This window comes from Simochromis diagramma, unplaced genomic scaffold (genome assembly GCF_900408965.1).
Source record: "Simochromis diagramma unplaced genomic scaffold, fSimDia1.1 OVJJ01000414.1, whole genome shotgun sequence".
Lineage (NCBI taxonomy): Eukaryota > Metazoa > Chordata > Actinopteri > Cichliformes > Cichlidae > Simochromis > Simochromis diagramma.
The window spans coordinates 1-25,856 of NW_024387240.1; the positions used below are offsets into that span (position 1 = coordinate 1).

A 25,856-nucleotide genomic window follows, 5' to 3' on the forward strand; every position below is an offset into this window, starting at 1 on the left:
GGAAGCATGTAAATATAATAATAACCACTGCAGCCAAGAAGAGTGCCTGACGAGCCCAGTTGTAAGTAAGCTATTAAGACTCGACTGTACACCGTGTTCGTGTTTTCCTCCGAAAACAATAAGTTCAGTTGGAGCAGCCTTTCAACGCCTCTCTCTGTCTCTCGCAAGAAAAATTGACCCACTCAACAAGGTAAAGCTATTTTTCGACTACCAGCCCGACACGAATTAGTCAGAGGTCCCTTTACGGTTCAAGCCATGCACCTGTTTTATATACGCGCTGAATAGTTTTCTATACCGGATCGCTGCAAAAAGTGCAGCCGAACCTAATGTCCACCTACTGTTACTCATTTATATTAAGATTTAAACATCTATTTTGTATTGGTATGGCGAGTAGCCTTCAGTAATAGTAATATATCTCACAGCAATAGTACATTCATGTAGTCATAAAACGCATGATAATATATAAAGTAATCCAAAGTATTCAGAATACATTACTCACATTGAGTAACGTAATGGAATACGTTACAAAATACATTTTTGGGGCATGTATTTTTCTAATCTGTAGTGGAATACATTTTAAGAGTAACCTTCCCAACACTGGATTTAAGTATACTTTACTTTGTTTGACAGCATGAAAGATCGTCACAGACAGGTCCAATATGTGATTAAAATCATGGCTTGTTGACATTTCCAGTTCATGACATCACACTAAGCAGTCCTTCCCTTAAATCTAAGCTCTCTTCTTCCTCTCCTGTCCTTCTCTCTTATCTTCTTATCTTTCTCCATCTCTGAGTGACGTTAGCTCTCTTTCTTTCCTCTCTTTGAAATACAGCAGCTGGACCGTTAACTGTAACACACTGTGAGACAAACAGCACACAAACAGTTTGTGTGTTTGCTGATGTTTGTTGTGCTCATAGAAACACTGCATTTGAAATGACCTGACTTATAATAAACCGTTACTCCCTTTAAGCTTGCTCCTCTTCAGCAGGGCTAGCGAGATGCTGAAGTAGTGTGACTTATTGCCCCGCCCACTTTTACCACTTGAGCACAGTAACAAAGTATTTTTACTTTGGTAATGCCCACCTCTGTTGATGAATCATGCAGGATTCATGCAGTTTTTTTGTGGGCACTATAAGAGAATGAAGCTCATATACCAGGGGTGTCAAACTCCAGGCCCTGAGAGCCGGTGTCCTGCAGGTTTTTGATTCCACCCTGGGTCAACACACCTGAATCAGATGGTTAGTTCATTACCAGGCCTCTGCAGAACTTCAAGACATCTTGAGGAAGTTACTTAGCCATTTAAATCAGCTGTGTTAGATCAAGGACACATCTAACTCACGAAGGACAATAGGTCTCAAGGCCTGAGTTCCCCACCCCTGTAGTACACCCTCACATTTTTTCTCTGACCCTCAGTGACCTCTGACCTTCAGTGACCTCTGTCCTCCTGTTGCAGGTGTGTGTGTGCTGCATCTCTCTGCACTGACTGTTTCTGCAGGTGAGTTGATGGAAGTGAAAACCATCAGTGAGACTCCAACAAGAACACAAATACATTTACTCTGTCTGTGTATCTGTCTGAGTGTAACTCCAGATCAAAAGCAGTTCTTCCATCGTGCTGCTCTAGCGATTCTGACTTGTGTTGATGGTGATGGAAAAACAGTTGATGAATGGACAGTGAAGAGGACCAGAGGAACACTCACTGAGAGGTGTGGAGCAGCTGAAGGCCTTGTTATTATAAAGTCTCTGTGTCAACTCAAGTTGCGTAAACCCTCTGATGGAGCTTACTTCTGTGAAAGCACAGGACAGCGTAGTGATGAAGTCAACATCATTGTTTCAGGTACAGATGTTCCAGCTGTGTCTGTATGACTCGGTGTGTTGGTGGAAGTCTGTCTCTGTATCACTCTGTTTGTGTCTCTGTTGGTCAGCTGGTTCCCGGATCCTGAAGGCCCCTTCATTTCCTGTGTGGACAGGAAGTAATGAGATCCTGCTCTGTCAATTCAAAGATCTGGGGAACTTTTCTTTATATAAAGTTGGTGAGAAAATGAGATCTGATCTTGAAGGAACGTTGACTCTCACTAATGTTCAGAAGTCTGATGAAGGTCTCTACTCGTGCTCCACTGAGGATCATCCACATACTCATGAAAGCAGGCTGACACTCAGAGGTCAGTGCAATGATCTTTCTTATTCAACCTGTTTTCCTGGACTTTAGTAGAAATGTCATAGAGATCAATGAAAGGTGGTAGGTTATATCTTACTTTATCGATACATGTTCTCTTAATGTATTCAGGTCACATAAACAGAGCAGCCAGAGAAAATTATCCCATCATTACTAGGGATGGGTACCGATGGCACCGGTTCTGACATAAATGGTAGTAAACAGAACGAAAAGCAGCGCACATTTCGGTGCTTTATTTCGGTGCTTTTTTTTTCCTGAGCTGTGATACACTTTAGATTCTAGCCAATCATTTTACGTTTCCGAGGATAGTAGGCGGGGCCAGGTACGTAGAGCTACAGATTAAAAAAGGCGAAGTGGTCAAAAGTCTGGCTAAAGATGCAAACTCAGCAGCAACAAGTGCTTTAAGCTGATACTGTGATACTGTCAAAGGAGGTAACACCTCGAATCCGATGAAACACCTGGCGACGCATAGCGTTTTTTTTAAAAGCCGAGAAATGCGCCGTATTTGATAGCTTGCTGCAAGACCTCACACTGAGCACATCTGCTGCGGGTGTGGTGCCTGTTATCAGATCCGGAGTTAGCAACATCCCCCAAGAACCCGAAGAGGAGAGTCCTGGCCCCTAGCCCTGCCAGTGTAGCAGAAATGATGAGGATGATGATGCAGCAGCAGCCGTTCTTCTCTGCGTGAGTAGCTTAATGTTGTTCGTGTAATTTACGTTGAGTAGGCTAACCACGTTATTACATTAATGCATGTAAGGTGAACTAGCAAACATCATCATAGCTACATGCGGCTGTCTTCTTGTTTGATGGCAGATACTCCCTTCACCCTGGCAAAAAAGGCTAAAATGACCAAAGAAAAAGAGTGAAACAGCTAAACATGAGAGGTTTTTGGACAAGGTTTGTGTGTTTTCCATTGTTTAAGCACTGCTTCCAGCCAAGAGTGATACCATATATGCCCCATAGCTGCAGAAAAGGCTAACATTGTTATCTTTTTACAAAAAAACAGCTAAACATGGGAGGATTTTGGACCAATTTTGTGTTCTCCATTCATTAAGCACCGGTTTGAGCACCGTTTAAGCACCGGCACCATTTCAAAAGTACCGATTTGGCACCGGTATTGGATAAAACCTAAACGATACCCATCCCTAATCATTACAAAGGTTGGAATATTAAAGAAGGAACAAAGAAGTCCATCTTCACTGTGGTGGCACAAAACCTCTATTTGACTTTAAAACACTGCTGGATTTACTAAAGAGACTGAGTGTCAGGTTGTGACTGACAGATGTGAACATTAGTTTCTTTTCAGGCCCATGTTTCTCTTTCAAGAGGAGAATATTTGAATGAATCACGCAACTGTGAGTCATCCATCCATCCATCCATCTTCATCCGCTTTGTCCGGGGCCGGGTCGCGGGGGCAGCAGCCTAAGCAAAGAGGCCCAGACCTCCCTCTCCCCAGCCACCTCCTCCAGCTTATCCGGGGGAATACCAAGGCGTTCCCAGGCCAGCCGAGAGATATATGTCGTGTCCAAATTCATGAGCTGCATCCTCCTGAGGCCGCATTTGTAGACCGATTACGTCACAGCGACGCGCCGAAGGCTGTCCAAATTCATATACTGCTCCGAATGCAGCCGACAAACGAGTCCTCCTTTTCCCCGAATTTGAAGGATGGGTCGGGTGTATCCTTCGTGGCCTACCATATCCCAGAATTCATAGCGCGGCCCAGCCAAACTCCAGTTTCCAACAATGGCGGCCGCTACTAAGTTTTAAAATTACTCCTACTAATCTTTCTGGGTCAGAAAATAAACTTTTAACATATTTTCAGGCGAGAAAGTAGCTGTGTAAACATCAAATATCAGCTCGGTTTATCAAGATATCGCATATTTGCAAAAGTGCTTCGACGTTTTCGGAGACGTCTGCTACCCACCAGCTCGACAGCCAGCCGGGAGCTCGAGGTTACTGATGCGGCCGAGAACGGCACAACTCCCGGCACATCATTTTCAGATCACCGCGGACTTTCGCTACTCGGGTTAAACGTAAGATATAAGTCACTTAGACAACCTAAAAATGTTATTGTTTGGCTTTTTTCAGTGTTTTGTTTGTTCGTGAGTAAATCGGTTTGGCTGAGATTAAAGTTATTAGATTAGATAAAATAAAACTTTATTAATCCCCCGGGTGGGTTCCTCCTTGGTTTTTACACAGCTGACTAAACGTCAAACAGAAAACTGATTAAACAGAAGTGTGAGACAGTCGAGAATTTATGCCAGTGTCCTGTTATATTTTAGATAGCAAGGAGCAGACGGCTGAGTTTATTAAACTCCACCGAGACAGCGGTGACGCTAATCAGAAGGCTAGACTGTCCAATTTCACGGCCGTTTACTTCCAGCCTACCCGAACTTCTGAGGACCCGGCCCACGTAGACCGCGAAGGCCAGGTCCTCAGGAGGATGCAGCCCATGAATTTGGACACGACCATAATCTCTCCAGCGTGTCCTGGGTCTTCCCCAGGTCCTCCTCCTGGTGGGACATGCCTGGAACACCTCACCCAGGAGGCGCCCAGGGGGCATCCTTGTCAGATGCCCGAACCACCTCAGCTGGCTCCTTTCAATCAATCAAAATCAAATCAAATCAAATCAATCAAATCACTTTTATTGTCACATCACATGTGCAGGCACACTGGCACAGCACATGCGAGTGAAATTCTTGTGTGCGAGCCCCACAAGCAACAGAGATGTGCAAACACAACAACACAAACGAGCAAAATACAAGAATGGCCAACCTGAAACTAATAAATATATATGTGTGTGTGTGTGTGTGTGTGTGTGTGTGTGTGTGTGTGTGTGTGTGTGTGTGTGTGTACACATTTTTACAAATTAAATAGTAAAAAATAAAAATAAAAAATAAAAAATAATAATAATAATAATAAAATATATAAAAATATACAGAATGAGACATGTGCAAAACAGTGGCATTACTGTACAGTGTGTAGTGCATAATGTTGAAGTTCCAGTAGTGAAGCTGAGGTGTCTATGAAGTGTTCAGCAGTCTGATGGCCTGATGGAAGAAGCTGTCTCTCAGTCTGCTGGTACGGGACCGGATGCTGCAGAACCTCCTTCCTGATGGAAGCAGTCTGAACAGTTTATGGCTGGGGGTGTAACAGGCAGACCTGTTACAGATCGTCAACTTTTCTTTATTATCAGGTGTGTTTCCAGAATCACTAAAAACTGCTGTAATAAAACCTATACTGAAAAAGGACAATCTTGACAAGACACAAATGAACAATTACAGGCCGATCTCAAATCTCCCATTTTTAAGTAAGATCATTGAAAAAGCAGTTTCTCAACAGCTCAGTTACTTCTTAAAACAGAATAATTGCTACGATGCCTTCCAGTCAGGTTTTAGACAGAACCACAGCACTGAAACCGCTCTGACCAAAGTGTTTAATGACATATGTCTGAATACAGACAGTGGAAAAATGTCAGTCCTAGTTTTACTGGATCTCAGTGCAGCATTTGATACAGTTGACCACAACATATTACTCAAACGACTGGAGAACTGGGCAGGTCTTTCAGGAACTGTACTAAACTGGTTCAAGACATACTTAGAAAACAGGAAATACTTTGTATCAACAGGTAACTTCAGATCTGAGCAGACAAGTATCACATGTGGAGTTCCCCAAGGTTCCATCTTGGGACCCCTTCTGTTTAACATCTACATGCTCCCACTGGCACAGATTATAAACAACAACAAAATAAACTATCACAGCTATGCAGATGACACACAAATATATATCACAATGTCACCAGGAGACCGAGGCCCTGTACAGGCTCTTGGTAAATGCATTGAGGAAATCAATGACTGGTTGTGCCACAATTTTCTCCAGCTAAACAAAAACAAAACTGAGGTAATAGTCTTTGGCGCCAAAGAAAAACGATTACAGGTCACCAGAGAACTTCAATCTATACATCTAAAAACCACAAACCAGGCGAGAAATTTGGGTGTACTGATGGATGCAGACCTAAACTTAGAAAAACACATTAAGACAATAACAAAGTCAGCTTACTATCACCTCAAGAATATTTCAAGGATAAAAGATCTGATGTCTCAACAGGACCTGGAAAAACTAGTCCATGCATTCATCTTTAGTAGGCTTGATTACTGTAACAGCATCTTTACAGGTCTACCTAAAAAATCAGTCAGACAACTACAGCTCATTCAGAACTCTGCTGCTCGAGTCCTCACTAAGACCAAAAAAGTGGACCACATCAGTCCAGCTCTGAGGTCTTTACACTGGCTGCCTGTCCGTCAGAGGATAGACTTTAAAGTTCTGATGCTGGTCTATAAAGCTCTGAATGGTTTAGGACCAAAATACATCAATGACCTCCTGACCCAGTATGAACCTTCCAGATCCCTCAGGTCATCTGGATCCGGTCTTTTATCAGTTCCCAGAGTCAGAACCAGACACGGAGAAGCTGCATTCAGCTTTTATGCTCCTTATATCTGGAACAAACTCCCAGAAAGCCTCAGATCAGCTGAAACACTCAGTTTATTTAAATCCAGGTTGAAGACTCACCTGTTCTCAGCTGCATTTGAATAAAGCACCAAATCCACACTTTAAGCTTAAATTTCAAAACTTACATTTAACTACTGACTTTATCTACTGTTCTGATTTTATCGGTTTTGATTTTATATACTGTTTTGTTTGTTTGTTAATTAGTTAGTTCGTTTATTTGCTTGTTTTAATCAATTTTAAATCATGCTTTTTATTTGTTTTTGTTTCTAATGTCTCTGTAAAGCACTTTGAATCACCTTGTTGTTGAATTGTGCTATACAAATAAACTTGCCTTGCCTTGCCTTGACTGGAGTCCTTGATGATCCTCCCCGCTTTCCTCAGGCACCGCTTCCTGTAGATGTCTTGGAGGGAGGGAAGCTCACCTCCAGTTATCCGTTCAGAGCACCGCACTACTCGCTGGAGAGCTTTGCGGTTGTAGGCGGTGCTGTTGCCAAACCAGGTGGTGATGCATCCAGTGAGGATGCTCTCAATGGCACAGTGATAGAAGGTCCTGAGGATGCGGGGGCTCATGCCGAATCTTTTCAGTCTCCTGAGAAAGAAGAGGCGCAGCTGCGCCTTCTTCACTGTTTTGTTTGTGTGTACTGACCACGTAAGATCCTCAGCCAGATGTACTCCAAGGAACCGGAAGCTGCTCACTCTCTCCACAGCAGCGCCGTTGATGGTGATGGGGGTGTGTGCTTCTCTGCACCTCCGGAAGTCCACTATCAACTCCTTTGTCAGCATCAACTCCTTTGTCGATGTGGAGCAGCAGCGGCTCTACTCTGAGCCCCTCCCGGATGGCCGAACTTCTCACCCTATCTCTAAGGGAGAGGCCAGCCACCCTTCGGAGGAAGCTCATTTCTGCCGCTTGTATCCGCGATCTCGTTCTTTCGGTCACTACCCACAGCTCGTGGCCATAGGTGAGGGTAGGGACGTAGATCGACCGGTAAATTGAGAGCTTCGCTTTTACACTAAAGCGAAGCAAATGTGAGTCACTAAGGTTTTAAGTCTACACCTTACTGTAAATTGCACTGAAACAACCGCGCCTCTGTCAGTGCGCCCCAGGGCAGTTGTGGCTACAATGTAGCTTGCTATCGCCAGTGTGTGAATGTGTGTGTGAATGGGTGAATGACTGAATGTAGTGTAAAGCGCTTTGGGGTCCTATGGACTAGAAAAGCGCTATACAAATGCAGGCCATTTACCAAAAGAACATCTTATAGCTGCTGTGAAAGATGCAGGGAGTCTGTTTGGAATGAGACCATCTCCTCTGCTGATCGCCACCACAGTTGACACACCTGTCCATTGGTATTGTAGGTCGGCTTGCAGTCATGTGTGTGAGTACAGTATAGGAGAGGACTCAGGATAGGCAGAATCCCTCAATCCAATCGTCTGCAGTTGATCCTGATCTAACTCGTTTATTCTTTAATGCTGATTTCTGTCTGCGGTCTTGGGATGAGAGAAGAAGATGGGTACGCCCAGACCGTCACTGCACTCCTCTCCATCCTGTGCCTGATAAAGTCCATAAATAAAGACTTTCATGACAGATAGTCTCAGTTTATCCTCAGTGTAACCTGAAGATCCTTTCTTTAGTCTTTCAAGAATTCAGACAGCTCTGTCTATCAGTGAGGAAGCTTCCAGAGACTACTGGAACTGATGAGCTGACCAGATAATAAACTGACTGAACCATCTTTGTCATTGTTCCTGCAGATCCTCCCACAGATCCTCCTCCTAATGTAAAAGCTCCTCCTCCTACTACCCCTAAAACAACCACTCATGCTCCCAGTACTTCAAGCCCCCAAACTACCAAGAAAAAAACCCCTCCTGCTAACAGTAAATCAATAGAGGAAGATGAAGAGGTCGAGTCGACTACACCTGGTCCCTAACCTATGGCGATTTTGTCCGTGCCTGGTTCTGGTATTAGTTCTACTCCTTTGGAGGAAGCTAAAAGGTAAGACGTGTGTCGGCTGAGTCACAGAGCACATACATGTGTGTGTTAGGGAAGGTCAAAGGTCACCAGATCTGAGCTGAAATCACTGATGTTTGTCTCTGAACAGGAAAGTGAGGACGCACTCTGCCTTATGGAGGACCTTCATCCTACTGTCTCTGATTGGCTGCTGTTCTGTGACATCATTGGTCCACCCTGAAGCTCCAGTAACCAGTATAAAAGCAGGGGGTGTGTCTTTGCTGTTGTATCTTTTACTGTCGGCCTGGGATTTTACATGTTTGGTCTTATTATGCAGCACTTTGTGGGGGTTTTTTTTCAAAATGCTTTTAAGTAAAATATTTTGGGACGTTTAAAGGTTTTCTTGCAGCTCTGCAATGACTTGTATTTTCAGACATGACAACTGTGACTGTGTGTATTACGCTGTTTCTGTTTCGTAATCATAAACCATTAAAGTCTCTCACCACAGACATATTCATGTCCAAGTCTTTGTTCAAAGGAACCCTGACTTATGGAGAAGGGCACAGCACAATGTCAGGGTTGCAGTCAGTAGAAAAAACGCACACTAGTAGATGTTCCTGCTCATCAGTGGGATGATATGTGATTAAGACTGTTAAATGAATGTTAAGCCAGCCACTCGCCCACAGTGCCTCAGCTCACCATCATGTTGACTGTTAAATGTTTTAAAGGTAAAATATGACGTCTTTCGATCTGGTTTACTTCCTGGAGGGTGCTAGCTTTCTTCAGTGTCTCTGAGTCATGTTGATGATGGGCAGTGAGGAGGACTGAATAAAAAACATAACATATTGTAAATGTGATACCCGCTAAGATCATTTCCTTTGACTTTGATGATGTTTTCATTTTAAAATGCCCTAAATTCACAAGTTTAAACTAGAGGCCTGGAATCATAACTGTAGTGTGAGTTGTCTGCCTGTATTGTACAGCTGCTGTTATTGTGTGTGTATATGTGTATATGTGTATATATATATATATATATATATATATATATATATATATATATATATATATATATATCTTTCACAGCAGGTTCACTGGTCGCATTTGTATATGTGGTTAATGCCATTGGCAACACAATTCCTCCACTGTTTGTGTTCCCACACATACATTATGCAGACCACTGTGTCAGAGATGGACCAGTAGGAAGTACTGGTGGTGGAAATAAATCAGGATGGGTGCAAGAAACAGATTTCCTCATCTTCCTCACGGTGGCACGGTGGTTAGCACTGTTGCTGCACAGCAAGAAGGTCCTGAGTTCAATTCCACCATCAGGCCGGGGTCTTTCTGTGTGGAGTTTGCATGTTCTCCCCGTGTCTGCGTGGGTTCCCTCCAGGTACTCCGGCTTCCTCCCACCGTCCAAAGACATGCAGCTTGTGGGGATAGGTTAATTGGATAATCCAAATTGTCACTAGGTGTGAATGTGCGAGTGAGTGTGAGCGCGAATGGTTGTCTGTCCCTGTGTGTTGGCCCTGCGACAGACTGGCGACCTGTCCAGGGTGTACCCCGCCTCTCGCCCTATGACAGCTGGGATAGGCTCCAGCACCCCCCACGACCCTGAAAAGGATAAGCGGAAGCGAATGGATGGATGGATGTTTGAGACCATACCATGCAATGGGTAATTGTGCTGCAGAGAAAATAGCTGCACTATTTAATAGCAGAGACATGTAAATACTTTGGTTACATTTTGAATCCACTACCTTAAAAGAGCTCCAATTTACAGACAGAAATGTCAAAAATGTTACAACTATCCCCGGTCTCCCCTACCAAGGGACCTTCTGAAGTAAGCTTTAACAAGTAAGCTTAAATTGAGTAATTCAGAATCATGAAGTATGGATTGCCCTTGCAAAATCTGTCAATTTGCAACCTCCACTAAGCTGATGAAACATTAAATACTTACTATGCTTGTATAGTAGTGGCTGTGTGTGTTTGTTTATGGAAGCTGGAGGCTTTTTCAACTGTTGTGTTATATCCATGCACCATGCAGTGGATGTTTACAGCAGTGTTTGTCGTAAAGTCTAAATCAGCTTCTGCAAATCTTCCGTGTTACTTTTGCACTTTTCATTTGCCGTGAACGTGATTACTGAGCTCCCAAGAAATATTTGTTTTCATTACCGAGTCATTTTAATCACTTTTGCACACAACATGCTAGCACCTGCTATTCCCTTCCATTGTTTATGCTCTGCTAAAGCAAATGGATTGCTTCCAGATCAGGAGAATTAGTGTGCTGTCTACAAAAGGCTTGTTTCTCACTTTCTAACTGTGGCAATATGTCAATAGATAAAATTTCACTTAGAAGTGGAATAACCCTTAAAAATGATTTATTAGATTTTCTTTTCAAAGTGGAAAAACAAAACTGTGAAAAACAAGACATTTTTTATTTTAAACGTTGGATTAATTTAGCCTTTAAAAATTACAGAATGACAAAGTAAAATCACTGAAAAACACAAAAGACAACCTGTTTTAGCTTATTTTCCTACCTGTAGTAGTTCATTCCCTTATGCACGTCATCCTGAAGTGCTTGAGCTATGTATTTTATACATCCTAACATTTAATTTCTCCTACAAGGATGAGGAGGAGCTCAACGCAGACCTTGCACTGCAAATCATGAAGATTGCTATCATTGGTGATGGGCCTGCAACCATCATCGTTGAGGGATCCAAGATCCTGGAGAGGATTGATGTTGCCAGATCCTGTGCTTTGATGATGGGAGTAATCTACGCTCTGAACCTTACCTATCCCAAACAGCTGAAATTTACCTTTGAGGTATTTCAAAAGCTGTGCCTTGAGCTTGATGGACAAAAAGCCAGCTCTAAAGTAATGAATCTTAAGTTTGGTATTTTCTAGAGCAGACTTGATAGACCATTCGTGAGTGAGTTTCACAAAAACCTTATTCCTGCATTTCTGGCACTACTTCATTGTGTTTTACTAAATTTTAAAGCGCTGTTCTTAAGTCTTCTGAGTTAATGTTTTGCCGTGTCTTAAATGCTGTTATTTGCACATTTTTAAGGAATGCGTTTAATTTCTCCCATGACCTGTGTTCTGAGGGTACTGGTGTGTTTTAAAGTTTGTGTAATGCCCTCTTTAGCTGGCCTTAATCTTGAGGGTGAAAAGTCAAATATAGAAGAGAATCAAGAATACTTTGTAAGAGTGCTGACAAAGTTGAATGAAAGAAGCTTTGCTCATTTTATGTTTAAATTAGTGCATTTAATGTATAGCAGCCTGTCATCTTTTGTTTTGATTCACTGTCAAATGTTAAAGTAAAAAAAAAAAAAGAGGATTCAAGTAATAGGTTGTATTACAATTTTAATACACAGTTCCTTAAGTTTCAGCGGGCAATTTGTGTTCTAGGAAACTGAAGCCCACAAATCTTGCACTTCGCACACACGTTAAAGAATTGTGATGTTTGTTATTGTAATTAAATGGGTCTAACTCATTTGAATACATCTGTCTGAATTTCTATTCTTTCTGAGCACCAGGTACGCGTCCCTTAGCTGATGTCCAGGTATTTGGCATCACATCTGCCGCATTCAAACAAATACACACAACATCCATTTCTTTTTCTGAAGGTCATGACACAAGAGCACACACAGCGCATGTTAAGGCTGACCTTCGTTTGGGGAAAAAAGTGATCGACAAGTTTCTAAGGTCTTAGAACCTTGACTTCTTTGTGGGCAGGCACCACCATGCATGAGCCTGCCCACGCGGTAGTCATGGTTATAAGACACAGCCAAATGATCAAGGTTGTATTTTGGAGCGACTTAGCCTGCTGGGAAACAGGTAAATGCCCTTATAGAATCTCCTGTAGGACCAAAAAATTACTACACTGTAACCAAAATATCATATTTGACCAACATAAATGTGTTTTGTTTTGATCAAAAAGTTACTACTTCATACATAAATATAATCTTGGATCAACTTAAATTCTTGTGTATTTGTTGACAATTATTAAGTTCATGTTACTCAGAATGTGGGTTTTTTTGTGGCCAAAAAGTAATTTCACTATGCATAAAATTCACGTTGGATGAACTTAAATTCTTGTGTTCTAGTCGAAAATTATTAAGTTAATTTTACTTAAGAATGTTTTTAATTGTGGCCAAAAAAGCTACTTCACCATAATCAAAAATATTGCTTTGAATTAATGCTATTCTGCCAGAAGTTGGCTTAACTCAAAAATTCTAGTGGAAAACGTTAACATGTTTTTTTTTATTTGAAACAATGTTTTAAGGTTTCTGCAGGTGTTAGCATGTCTGGTGCTGGCAGTCACGCTTTGCTTCATAAGCTGAGGCTAAGTTGTTGTTTCTTTCTGTTTGTTATGATCTACTTTATTCATCTCTTTTCCAGAACCACAAGCAACTCCATGTCCCTGTGTGACACTAACATGCTGCAGCTCGTCCTCTGTGAGCGGTTGGTGTCTTGGCTCAGGTGATCAGTTTCTGTTTCAGGTCACTTTCTACATGCTGATCATAACATGCAGGTGACCTCAGTCAGGAGGATGATCCAGGTGTTGTGTTTACCTGTCTGCTGTGGTTTCTTACAGATACCAGACTGCATCAGCTTGAAGCCTCTGTCCAGAGCTGTTGGCTGGTCACGCAGATGATTAAGATGAATTCAAGGTCACCTGAACAGAGAACTGTCCCTGCAGTAGCCATTTCTGTAGTGATGTGTTTCAGTACAGTAGTTACTTTATAGCTGATAACAGTCTTTACAAGGTTAATGCAGCGTTCCAGGATTCTGGTCCAGTAACTGGGGTATCTGGTCACACAGCTCCACCTCTGTTGGCAGATGTCCAGTTTCAGTTGCAAGCTTGCTATCACTCTCTTAGCTATCAATAGGAGTATCATTAGAATATAGTTTTTGACTGGACTATACGTCTCTCTAGGTATAACTCCTAAAAGAGATCTGATTGGATTTAGTGGAGACATAACTTGTCTGTTTCTTCTTTGATTCTTATCCTGAATCATTGGATTAATGGACAATCCCAAAAAGTATGTGAATAATTTCCTATTTTCTCATCTGATTTTAAGTTCCAAAGGCCTGCATTGTCCCACCTACTAAAGCCACTGACTCACACAGAAGTCTGGAATTCTTCCGATTGCCTCTCACTGGTACTGTCTTTGAAACAGATAATTGTTGTCCACACCTTGAGAGTACTTTCTATTGTTGGGTTTTTGACCGACGTTGCATTAATGAAAGGTCGTGTTGATAAAGACACGTTCTTAGCTTTACGTTCCTTAATCTGGACCCAGTTTTCTGTCATCAGTTAAGTTTTGTAATGTTTTGTAGCGGCTCTTATCGCGGTCAGCAAATCAAGCTGCATTTTGAGTTTAAGCCCAGTTTATGTGAGTGTGCATGGCTGCACACAGCAGCTTTCATTACAGGATGAAGCTTGTCATGTTCTTCTTTGTCTTATAGCGGCTAGAAATTATTTTTTGAAGTCGCACAAATAATTTGTGTGGAGCTTATTTGATGCAGAACACCTGATTGTTCTGTAAATAGTAAATCATTAAAAGAAAAGCTGCATTTTTATGCAAATAGCTGCAAATGGATTTGCTATTTGCAAAACTCGTGCACAGGTTTTTAAAATGTACAATTTATATTTTTTATTTTAAGTTCTGAAAATGATTCGTTAAACATGTTTGTGGTTGTTACAGTAAAAAATAAAACTTTTTCTACTGAGAGTTTGGATTTTAGATCAATTGTGTTAATACAGTATGTCAAAATGAAAAAAAATAACAGTAAATTCAGACCTGATCAAGCCTTGTTGGGGAGCTACTTAACAGTGTGGCTGAGTGCTCCTTGGCACGGGATCGTTGTTGATAGGTTTGTAGCTTGAACCTATTCGCTGGAACGTTGAAGACAATATAATTACACAGCAAGCAAGACACAAGTAGGCAAAGCTCTTCATGTTCCTCGTGCACGGGAGAGAACCGGACAGACGCCGTTCCTTCGCTTGACCCCAGTTGCTCTCGTCCGCTCCCCCGTAACACTGCTCTTTTATTGAGGTTACATGAATATGCATAGGTTCATTAACATACGACGTGTACATACAAACAAAGAGCACCTTTGACCCCATAAAGACTTCCCTAAACCTGCTGGTCTGGAAGTCCAGCAGTTCATCTAAACCAAAGGCACTTAGCCTAAAACAGATACAGCCACGTTTATCCTGCCATAAAACAATAAGACAAGGTACGACCTCTCTCATGCTCCCAGGATGTAGGTGTGCACACAAAGTTTGCAGACTATTAAGGATCAAACCTCTACCAATCTACAACTAATTATAAAACTCTGAGCATATATAAGTAGATATTTCTAAGCATAAATGACGATCAACAATACAAAACCTGACAATAACTAATTACTTTTTGAAATTAACCAACACTGCTGATGTTGACCTCTCCCAGTTTGAGTTCCGACTCAACTGTCCAATCAAAGCTCTTTGTTTCTCTCTTCACTTTCTTCCAGTAAAATTTAATCACGGCTCATGTTGGATGACTTTGATCACATCACTGTAAACTTGTCCAGTCATTTTCACTCCAGTTTTATTTATATTGTGCCATATTGTAAGGTGAATACAGTATTACAACAACAGAAACAAAACATGAAGACTAATCCAGTGTTTGCTGTGGCTGGGAGGCCTGTGCTGTCTGAGCCTGATGCTGGATACTGGTTAACTTGTACGTGTCTGAAACACATGAACAGGAAGCGACTGGCACAGGTGTTTGTCTAGGACAGCTTTTATTGTGGCGGTGCCTCCTGTCAGAGTGCTACAGCTTCCTGTTGAGAGTCTCCTGAGAGGAGGGTGAGGTCGGAGGCAGTGAGGAGCTCTGTAACGGGACTGTGAGGATGAAAATGAGGCTGCTGTCTGTGATCCTGCTGCACGGTAAGAAGAATTTCCAACCTCTGATCCAGCACACACTCTGAAGGAGCTGCTTTTTCAGTGTGTGTGTCTCCTTTACACACAGATGCTGGCAGGGTGTCAGGATGTGTGTTCAGCTTCTGTCTGCTTGCTGTGCAAACACATGCAAAAGTAACACACAAACAATAACTATAATACAGAAAGGGGCCATTAGATTAATAAATAAAGTGGGGTACAGGGACCATACAAATGTACTCTTTGTCAAAATGCAAGCTATTAAATTCCAAGACTTGGTGAAGCTTAAAACAGCGCAAATAATGTATAAGGTAAGAAATAAATTGCTTCTAAAAGAAATCTGTAAATGGTTCATAGAAAGAGAAGGTGGGTATAACTTAAGAGGGAAATGGAATTTAAATACAAAGTGCTAGAACAACTTTAAAAATCTAACAGAAGAAATAAAAGAAATTAAAACATAAAGCAGTTGAAAATAAAATATAAAAAACTTATTTCAAATAATTATAAGAATGAAGAAAACAGGGTTAATGCAGGACGGTGATGTTGCTGTAAATGGTGTTGTAGTTCTTTTCTGTTTTGTTTGTTTGTTTGTTTTCATAACTTGTGAATCTGCAGATTTACACATTCTGTCTTTTTCATATGAAAAACTTACTTTGGTTCATATGTTGTTTGTTTAATTTAAGACTAAAAGAAAATTAAATGGATGAGAGGTCAAACATGAGGGGACAAATAACTATATACTTCTGGTTGTTTTGTAACGATTGTGAGGCACATGTGTGAAAGGAGTGTGTGTGCATTAACTTCAGTATTGTTTGGAAAAACTTCTTCCTGAGAGAAGGTTTTCATAAACCCTGTTTCTGTGCTCACAAGTCTTTATGCATCAGAGCTGTGTGCCTTTATTTCTATTTATTTCTATTTTGACTTACTGTTTAGAGGCTTCATTGACCAGCACCTCCATCTGACGGTGCTGGAGATTGATTTGGTGTATTTTATATTAAAAAAAATGTTTTGTTTTTCAAAGGGGAAAGTCTGCACGTTCATGTGGACACAAGCCTGTTCATGATACGAGTCAGGGTGATGCGGGGGTGGGATTGACAGGTTCTAATGAAAAGGACACAGAAAGAGAAAGAGAAGGATGAGACCGTTACACTGATAATCCAGACGACTCTCCACTAGTCTGTACTTGTCAAAACTGGCATCTTACACCATGAAACTGTTCTTACACTGTTGTTTTATAACCTGTTCAAAACACTGACATGAGTCCACTATCAGATAAGATCATTAGTAACCTTCACTGTTTCTGTGCTGAGCTCTGAAACCTGACTGAAACTCTTCCAATAAACCATTCCTCCACAGATGATCTGTTAGCTGTTTGACAACTACTCTTTCAAGGATGTTTGATATGAAAGGAAGGTTGGAGATTGGCCTATAATTAGCTAAGACTGCTGTGTCTAGAGATGCTTTTTGAGTAAAGGTTTAACTACAGCCAGCTTGAAGGCCTGTGGTACATAGCCGATCATTAGAGATAGGTTGATCATATTTAAGATCGAAGAATTAATTAATGGCAGGACTTCTCTTGGCAGTCTTTACAGATTATTTTTTTCAAGAGTAATTAGTTACTTTATTACTAGGGATGGGTACCGGTATTCGGTACCATTATTGCACCGGTTCTGACATAAAGGGTAGTAACCAGACCGAAAGGCAGCGTACATTTCAGGGGGGTTTTTTGGTAGTGATGTGCAGATCGATCCTGAAATATCGATTCCTCCGATACTAGTCATTTATGTTCTAGAATCAATTCTCACATTAAAATATCGATAATTTAGTCATTTAGAGTAAATTTGTAGTTTATCATTAACAGGAACACAGTGGAAAGAAACTATATCGTTCGGATTGTCTACATTCGAAGGAACTACTTCCTCTTCCGCCTTTCAAAGTCATGTGCGAAATACGGCTGTATAAACATGTTGCAGCCCCTTGGCGTGCGCACTCACAACAGTGGCTGAGCGTAATTGGAGTCATGTGCGGACTTGTTTTACCTCCACAAACAGCTGAGACGTGGTTTGCGATACATGTGGCAAAAAAGTGAGGTGTTGTGGCAACACCACTAACCTTGTCAAACACCTCAGAGTAAATCATATCACAGAATATGACGAGCGTATGTTGAGGCAAACTGAAGAGGATGAGATGGACAGGTGCTGCTAGGGTGAGAGTCTCTCATGGAGTCCTTTAGTGCTGCAGGCAGGCAACGTGTTCCAATAGCCACAACTTCAGTTTTTTTATTTCTACATGATGAATTCTGCATTATTAAGTGATAAGAACAAATAATCTGATGTCCTGTAATCATTATGAACCTATAATTTGAGATATAATAAATAAAATACATTTTTGTACAAAGTATCGGTATCGGATCAGTATCGTCGATACCACCCTGAATATTACTTGGAAAGGAAATCAGTGGTAGCGCACATCACTACTACAAAATCCTGCTCCTCACATACAAGGTCTCAACCCTACCATAGAACCAAGTCCACCAGAGCTTATATTATATTTTTACCTGCTGTGGAGCCATTTTTGGGAGCATTTCAAGTTGCTATACATCAATACAACCATTATAGCCTAAATTTTAATAATATGTCTGCATTAAGTGCATAGTAATTACATGAATTGCCAAACAGTGCAATAAACTACAAAAAAATTGAAAATCGTTTTTGTTTTTTTAACATATATTTGTAGTTAGAGAAATTTAAGAGGCTTATCCCTCAAAACTGTAAATACAAAAAAGTTGCACAAACTAGTTTCCCACCACAGGAAATTTATTTTGAGTGTCTTCATAGTTTTATTTTTGAAATACACCAATTTCTATACACTGCAGGAAAAACGAAAATAAATATTATAGTGCAAATTTGCAAAAAAGCAGCATATGCATCAAAATAAACTATTTCCAGCAGTGCAATATGAGTCCTAAGCATCCCAGAAACGACACAGAAAGTCATAAAATCAAAGATAACTTTTAAAAACACCAGTATAGGCTCATGAGGCCTCGATGGTAAAAAAAAAAAACTACATTTCCGCGAAAATGACGTCACTTCTGGTTTCGGGCAGGTCATGCGGTCATGTGATAGTTCGTGCTGATGGACTAGGAAGTGTTACAAACAGCTGATCGGATCGGCGAAGCGTGTTTCTGGAATATTATGTTTTTGTTGCTTCAAGTGCTTTTTATGCAGTTTTTGCAAAGATATATGTGGAAGGAAACCGTGACCGAGGACAAGCTGATGGCATAAGATGTAAGTACAACTCCTCTGGTTCCCTATGCAAAAAAATGATTGCGCTAGCTCACGTGGTTGCAGTGCTACCGGGATTTAAAAATAGTTACGCACCTGGACCAGGTGACCCTGGATCCTCCCTTAGTTATGCTGCAATAGATCTAGGCTGCCGGGGGATTCCCATGATGCATTGAGTTTTTCTTTTCCAGTCACCTTTCTCACTCACTATGTGTTAACAGACCTCTCTGCATTGAATCATATCTGTTATTAACCTCTGTCTCTCTTCCACAGCATGTCTTTATCCTGTCTTCCTTCTCTCACTCCAACCAATCACAGCACATGGCCCCGCCCCTCCCTGAGCCTGGTTCTGCTGGAGGTTTCTTCCTGTTAAAAGGGAGTTTTTCCTTCCCACTGTTGCCAAAGTGCTGCTCATAGGGGGTTATATGATTGTTGGGTTTTTCTCTGTATCTATGAAGCACCTTGAGGCGACTTATGTTGTGATTTGGTGCTATATAAATAAAATTGAATTGGATGTTATTCCATCCAAATTCTCATTATAATCAGCTTGAATCTGTTATATATAATCTTTGATTTTGACTTTGCGTGCACAACCAATCAGAAAAATGAGAACAGCCAAAGTGCTAATGTGAGGTTTGGCATCTGGGGCAACCCTAAGATCACTAGAAGATCAGCAGATGTAGTGGTGGGCAGATCAATCCAGGATCAGTACAAGTGTAATGAGATCGGTGCTTCAGTTTCTGTTTCTCTCCTGTATGCACTGATGAGGTTTCATCAGAGGCAGCCTGGCTGCTGCTTCTTTCAAGTGTCACAGCCAGGGCCGGTTCCCTTTTCTCCCGTCTTGTACTTTGATGTTTTCCTGTCACATGACCCAACAGCGCTAGGCAAACAAGCAAGCAGGTTCAGCTAGCCAGGCCCGCTCAGCACTGCATCAATGACAGAGAATATCCTGGTAGATAGCTGTGGGAATAGTAATAATATTGTTATCTTCAGACTTAATTTTCACAGTGCAACTGGCTCATTCTTATTTATCCAACTGAAAAAGTATTTTTGCTAAGACCCTTATCTAATACATTTACCTTAGTGACGCTCATGAACACCACAGTCACTGCAGATGGATAGAAAGATACTTTATTGATCCCACAAATGAAATATTTGTGTTACAGCAGCATCAGTCTACAAATAACAGAGCTAAAATAATAATAAAAAACGAATGTAAAAATGAAATTAATTAAAAGCAGTAAAGTTCAGACTGACACAGGAAGAATTTTATGTTCTTCATGGCAGCTGGGTTGAATCTGTCTGAGGGATGAGGAAGCTCTGCTGCCTCAGCAGTGAGGACTGTGATGGTTGTGCATGATAGAGAGCAGTTTGTTCAGTGACCTCCGACCCTCACTGGCTCAAGACATTCTAAATAATTCACCACAGTGCTGCAAGCTAACCTGTTTATCCTGCACAAAAAAACTACCCAGGATTTTCATGTATTAATGGAAGAACATGAAATAAGTATACCTTACTTTGTTTTGCAAGACATTTCACAATATGAAAGTACATCACATACAGATAGGGCTGCCACAAACGATTATTTTGATAGTCGACTAGTCACTAATCGGAAGATTAGTTAGACTAATCTAAGGAGCTTGCAAAGAAAAGCGTCTGGACTTCTTTAAGTTGCTTGAAGACGTTTCACCTCTCATCCGAGAAGCTTCTTCAGTTCTAAGGTCAAATGGTGGAGAGTCCCAGATATAAACCTAGTGGGAGTGACCCCCCACAGAGGGACAAAAGGACCCCCTGATGATCGCCTGAGCCAAGGTGTGAAACTGGGTGTGGGCCCCAATCAGCCAGAGTTTCGGGTGTGTTCATTGTGAAACCTGGCCCCACCTTATCATGCGAATTCCTGAGATCAGATGGCCCAGGATGTGAGTGGGCGTTAAGGCGTCTGGGAAGGGATCTCAAAACGTCTTCAAGTAACTTAAAGAAGTCCAGACGCTTTTCTTTGCAAGCTCCTTTGACTACGATGACCTGGATGACTGAGAACCTTCACAGACATAGTTAGACTAATCATATCATGCATCCATTGGACGTACAACGTGCACCAGCAGCATCTGCTCTAATATAACTATCATTAGCTTAGAGCTTTAAGTGATTAAGATATGTGCTATCTAAAAATAAAGACAAGATGACAGTTTATTGAATTTAAATTAAATTTGCAGATTGTTTCGGTGAAGTTTAATAAAGTCGGCCGTCTGCTCCTTGCTATCTAAATGTCATGGTCCGCGGCCCGGCGTCCGAGGAGCTGATGAGATGCTCACGCCCACGGGCATGGCTGTTAACTCCACACCTGCACCCCATCCCAGGCGATCATCAGGTGGACTATTTGATCCAGCCCAGCCTGCTGCTCCACGCCAGTCCATAGTCGTCTCACAGCGGTAACGTACACCTGCGGGAAAGCGATTGTGAAAACTCATCTGTCTGAACTAGCGCTAATTCTGTCCTGTGCACTCAGAAAACAACTCGGCATGTTTTTTTGAGCCACCTGCCCGTCTGGAATTTGGATCGCCTTCGGTACTCGCCACCTCGACTTTCCTGGAGCTCCCCCGTAAACCCTCACCCCTCCCTCCGGCTCCCACGGCCCCGCTGTCATCATAAGACTCATACTCTTCCCCCCACGTATGCTGCTATTTCCCCGCACCCCAATAATTCTTTTCCTTTTTCTGTTGGAGCCTCCCACAGTCCCGTTTTCGGCGTTCCTGCGCGACTCACCTCCCGGTCCCTTGGTTTCTCTAGTTTCACGCATGTTTTCCTTCTACCCTCCGGGACACCTTCAGTTAAAATAAAGTTTCTTTTCTCATACTCCTGTGTGTGTTGACTCTGCTTCTGGGTCCAGCTTGTGCGCTGAACTTCGGTTCATGACAATAAAATATAACAGGACATTCTCGAGCATGGCAGCACGGTGGCACGGTGGTTAGCACTGTTGCTGCACAGCAAGAAGGTCCTGAGTTCAATTCCACCATCAGGCCGGGGTCTTTCTGTGTGGAGTTTGCATGTTCTCCCCGTGTTGGCGTGGGTTCCCTCCGGGTACTCCGGCTTCCTCCCACCATCCAAAGACATGCAGCTTGTGGGGATAGGTTAATTGGATAATCCAAATTGTCACTAGGTGTGAATGTGTGACTGAATGTGAGTGCGAATGATTGTCTGTCCCTGTGTGTTGGCCCTGCGACAGACTTGCGACCTGTCCAGGGTGTACCCCGCCTCTCGCCCTATGACAGCTGGGATAGGCTCCAGCACCGCCGCAACCCTGAAAAGGATAAGCGGAAGCGAATGGATGGATGGATTCTCAAGCATCTCACACTTCTGATAATCAGCTGTCTGCTTGACGTTTATTCAGCTGTGTTAAAACTATATAACTTTAATCTCAGCCAAACCGATTTACTCAGGAACAAATAAAATACTGAAAAAATGTTTTAAGTTATCTAAGTGACTTATGTATCATGTTTAACCTGAGTAGCGAAAGACGGCGGTGGGTTTGAAAACGATTTGCCGGGAGTCCGGTGTTCTCACGGGCGCTAGTTAGCCTCGCCCCCGGCTAGCTATCGAGCTAGTGGGTAACAGACGTCTCCGAAAACGTCGGAGCGCTTTTGAAAATATGTGGTGTCCTGATAAACTGAGCAGCTATTTGAGGTTTACACAGCTACATTCTCGCCTGTTAAACATTTATTTTGTGACCCAGAAAGAATAATAAAAGTAGTAGAACTAACTAGCTGCCACCATTGTTGGCAACTGGGACACAGCTTCTTCTTCTCCGGGGTTTAATGGCAGCTGGCATCCTTGTACATGCAGTGCTGCCATCTTCTGTTTCAGTCCGTTATTACACTCTTAAATCCTGCTACTTATTCCTGCGTCTTTTGTGATCTTACAAAGCTTCAAACGACGTGTCGACTATTAAATTAGTCGACGATTTTGATAGTCGACGTAATCGTGACTAGTCAGCTAATCGTAGAAGCCCTACATACAGATGATTCAAATCCTGACTTCTTTAAACTTCCAGTTCATGACATCACACTAAGCAGTCCTTCTCTTTAAATCTAAGCTCTCTACGTCCTCTCATGTCCTTCTTTCTTATCTTCTTATCTTTCTCCATCTCTGAGTGAAGTTAGCTCTCTTTCTTTCCTCTCTTTGAAATACAGCAGCTGGACCATTAATTGTAACACACTGTGAGACAAACTGCACACAAACAGTTTGTGTGTTTGCTGATGTTTGTTGTGCTCATAGAAACACTGCATTTGAAATGACCTGACTTATAATAAACCGTTACTCCCTTTATGCTCGCTCCTCTTCAGCAGGGCTAGCTAGATGCTGAAGTACTGTGACTTATTGCCCCGCCCACTTTTACCACTTAAGCACAGTAACAAAGTATCTGTACTTTGGTAATGCCCCCCTCTGTTGATAAATCATGCATTATTTATACACAGTTTTTTGCACACCCTATAAGAGAATGAAGCTCGTACACCAGGAGTGTCAAACTCCAGGTCTCGAGAGCCTGCAGGTTTTATATCTCACCCTGGGTAAACACACCTGAATCAGATGATTAGTTCATTACCAGGCCTCTGGAGAACTTCAAGACATCTTGAGGAAGTTACTTAGCCATTTAAATCAGCTGTGTTAGATCAAGGACATGTCTAAAACCTGCAGGACACCGGCCCTCGAGGCCTGAGTTGGCCAACCCCGTAGTACACCCTCACACTTTCTCTGACCTTCAGTGACCTCTGTCCTCCTGTTGCAGGTGTGTGTGTGCTGCATCTCTCTGCACTGACTGTTTCTGCAGGTGAGTCGATGGAAGTGAAAACCATCAGTGAGACTCCAACAAGAACACAAATCCATTTAGTCTGTCTGTGTATCTGTCTGCCCTTCAGTCTCTCTGAGTGTAGCGCCAAATTCAACAACGTTCTTCACTGGTAGTGGTCTATCAGTTCTGACTTGTGATGATGATAATGGAAAAACAGTTGATGGATGGACAGTGAAGAGGACCAGAGGAGGACGCACTGAGATGTGTGGAGCAGCTGCAGGATTTGTTCTTAAAAATTCTCAGTGTCAACTCATGTTGGACAAAGCCACTGATGGAGCTTACTTCTGTGAAAGCTCATCTGGACAGCGTAGTGATGAAGTCAACATCATTGTTTCAGGTACAGATGTTCCAGCTGTGTCTGTATGACTCTGTGTGTTGGTGGAAGTCTGTCTCTGTATCACTCTGTTTGTGTCTCTGTTGGTCAGCAGGTTCCCTGATCCTGGACATCCCTTCATCTCCTGTGTGGACAGGAAGTAATGTGACTCTGCTCTGTCAATCCAGAGATGGTAAACAGGGGAACTCAGATTTCTATAAAAGTGTTGAAAGGATTGGATTTGATCCTGAAGGAAAGTGGATTCTCATTAATGTTCAGAAGTCTGATGAAGGTCTCTACTCGTGCTCAGCTGGTGTTGATAAGAAGTCTCCTGAATTCAGACTTACAGTCAGAGGTCAGTGCAATGATCTTTCTTATTCAACCTCTCTTCCTGGACTTTAGTAGAAATGTCAAACAGATCAATGAAAGGTGGTAGGTTATATGTTACTTTATCGATACATGTTCTCTTAATGTATTCAGGTCACATAAACAGAGCAGCCAGAGAAAATTATCCCATCATTACAAAGGTTGGAATATTAAAGAAGGAACAAAGAAGTCCATCTTCACTGTGGTGGCACAAAACCTCTATTTGACTTTAAAACTCTGCTGGATTCACTAAAGAGACTCAGTGTCAGGTTGTGACTGACAGATGTGAACATTAGTTTCTTTTCAGGCCCATGTTTCTCTTTCAAGAGGAGAATATTTGAATGAATCACACAAATGTGAGTCACTAAGGTTTAACCGCAGAGAAAAGCACATCTTATAGCTGCTGGTGAAAGATACAGGGAGTCAGTTTGGAATGAGACCATCTCCTCTGCTGATCGGGCCCACCACAGTTCACACACCTGTCCATTGGTATTGTAGGTCGGCTAGCAGTCGTGTCTGTGTGAGGGGAGTACAGGAGAGGACTCAGGATAGGCAGAATCCCTCGATCCAGTCGCCTGCAGTTGATCCTGATCTAACTCATTTATTCTTTAATGCTGATTTCTGTCTGCGGTCTTGGGATGAGAGAAGAAGATGGGTACGCCCAGACCGTCACTGCACTCCTCTTCATCCTGTGCCTGATAAAGACCATAAATAAAGACTTTCATGACAGATAGTCTCAGTGTATCCTCAGTGTAACCTGAAGATCCTTTCTTTAGTCTTTCAAGAATTCAGACAGCTCTGTCTATCAGTGAGGAAGCTTCCAGAGACTACTGGAACTGATGAGCTGACCAGATAATAAACTGACTGAACCATCTTTGTCATTGTTCCTGCAGATCCTCCCGCAGATCCTCCTCCTAATGTAAAAAGCTCCTCCTCCTACTACCCCTAAAACAACCACTCATGCTCCCAGTACCTTCAAAGCCCCCAAACTAACCAAGAAAAAAATCCCTCCTGCTAACAGTAAATCAATAGAGGAAGATGAAGAGGTCGAGTTCAGACTCACCTGGTCCCTAACCTATGGCGATTTGGTCCGTGCCTGGTTCGGTATTGTTTCTACTCCTTTGGAGGAAGCTAAAAGGTAAGACGTGTGTCGGCTGAGTCACAGAGCACATACATGTGTGTTTTAGGGAAGGTCAAAGATCACCAGCTTCGAGCTGAAATCACTGATGTTTGTCTCTGAACAGGAAAGTGAGGACGCACTCTGCCTTATGGAAGGACCTTCATCCGACTGTCTTGATTGGCTGCTGTTCTGTGACATCATTTCCCCCCCCCCCCCGAAGCTCCAGTAACCAGTATAAAAGCAGGGGGTGTGTCTTCAGAGTGTCAGCTTTGCTGGTGTATCTTTACTGGGATTTTACATGTTTGGTCTTATTATGCAGCACTTCGTGGGTTTTTTTAAAAATGCTTTTAAGTAAAATATTTTGGGATGTTTAAA

The 25,856-nt window shown here is 42.1% G+C and overlaps 1 protein-coding gene across 5 annotated transcripts; it reads left to right on the top strand.

Moving 5' to 3' along the window:
- Positions 1-387: 387 nt before the first annotated feature.
- Positions 388-25,347, top strand: LOC120747029. 5 transcript variants are annotated; one of them, XM_040052595.1, is made up of 5 exons: positions 15,298-15,561; positions 23,620-23,661; positions 23,750-24,019; positions 24,111-24,350; positions 25,255-25,347. In XM_040052595.1, exons 1-5 carry the CDS (start codon positions 15,525-15,527, stop codon positions 25,308-25,310), a joined length of 645 nt encoding a protein of 214 aa, XP_039908529.1. In that variant the 5' UTR covers positions 15,298-15,524; the 3' UTR covers positions 25,311-25,347. The 5 variants fall into 5 exon arrangements, 4 of the variants coding, with proteins under 4 accessions (XP_039908530.1, XP_039908531.1, XP_039908529.1 ...); XM_040052594.1 differs by having other exon boundaries at positions 15,329-15,561; positions 24,108-24,350; XR_005699029.1 differs by lacking the exons at positions 15,298-15,561; positions 23,620-23,661; positions 23,750-24,019; positions 24,111-24,350; positions 25,255-25,347 and adding exons at positions 642-1,834; positions 1,923-2,159; positions 8,429-8,669; positions 8,776-8,981.
- The last annotated feature ends 509 nt before the right edge of the window (positions 25,348-25,856 follow it).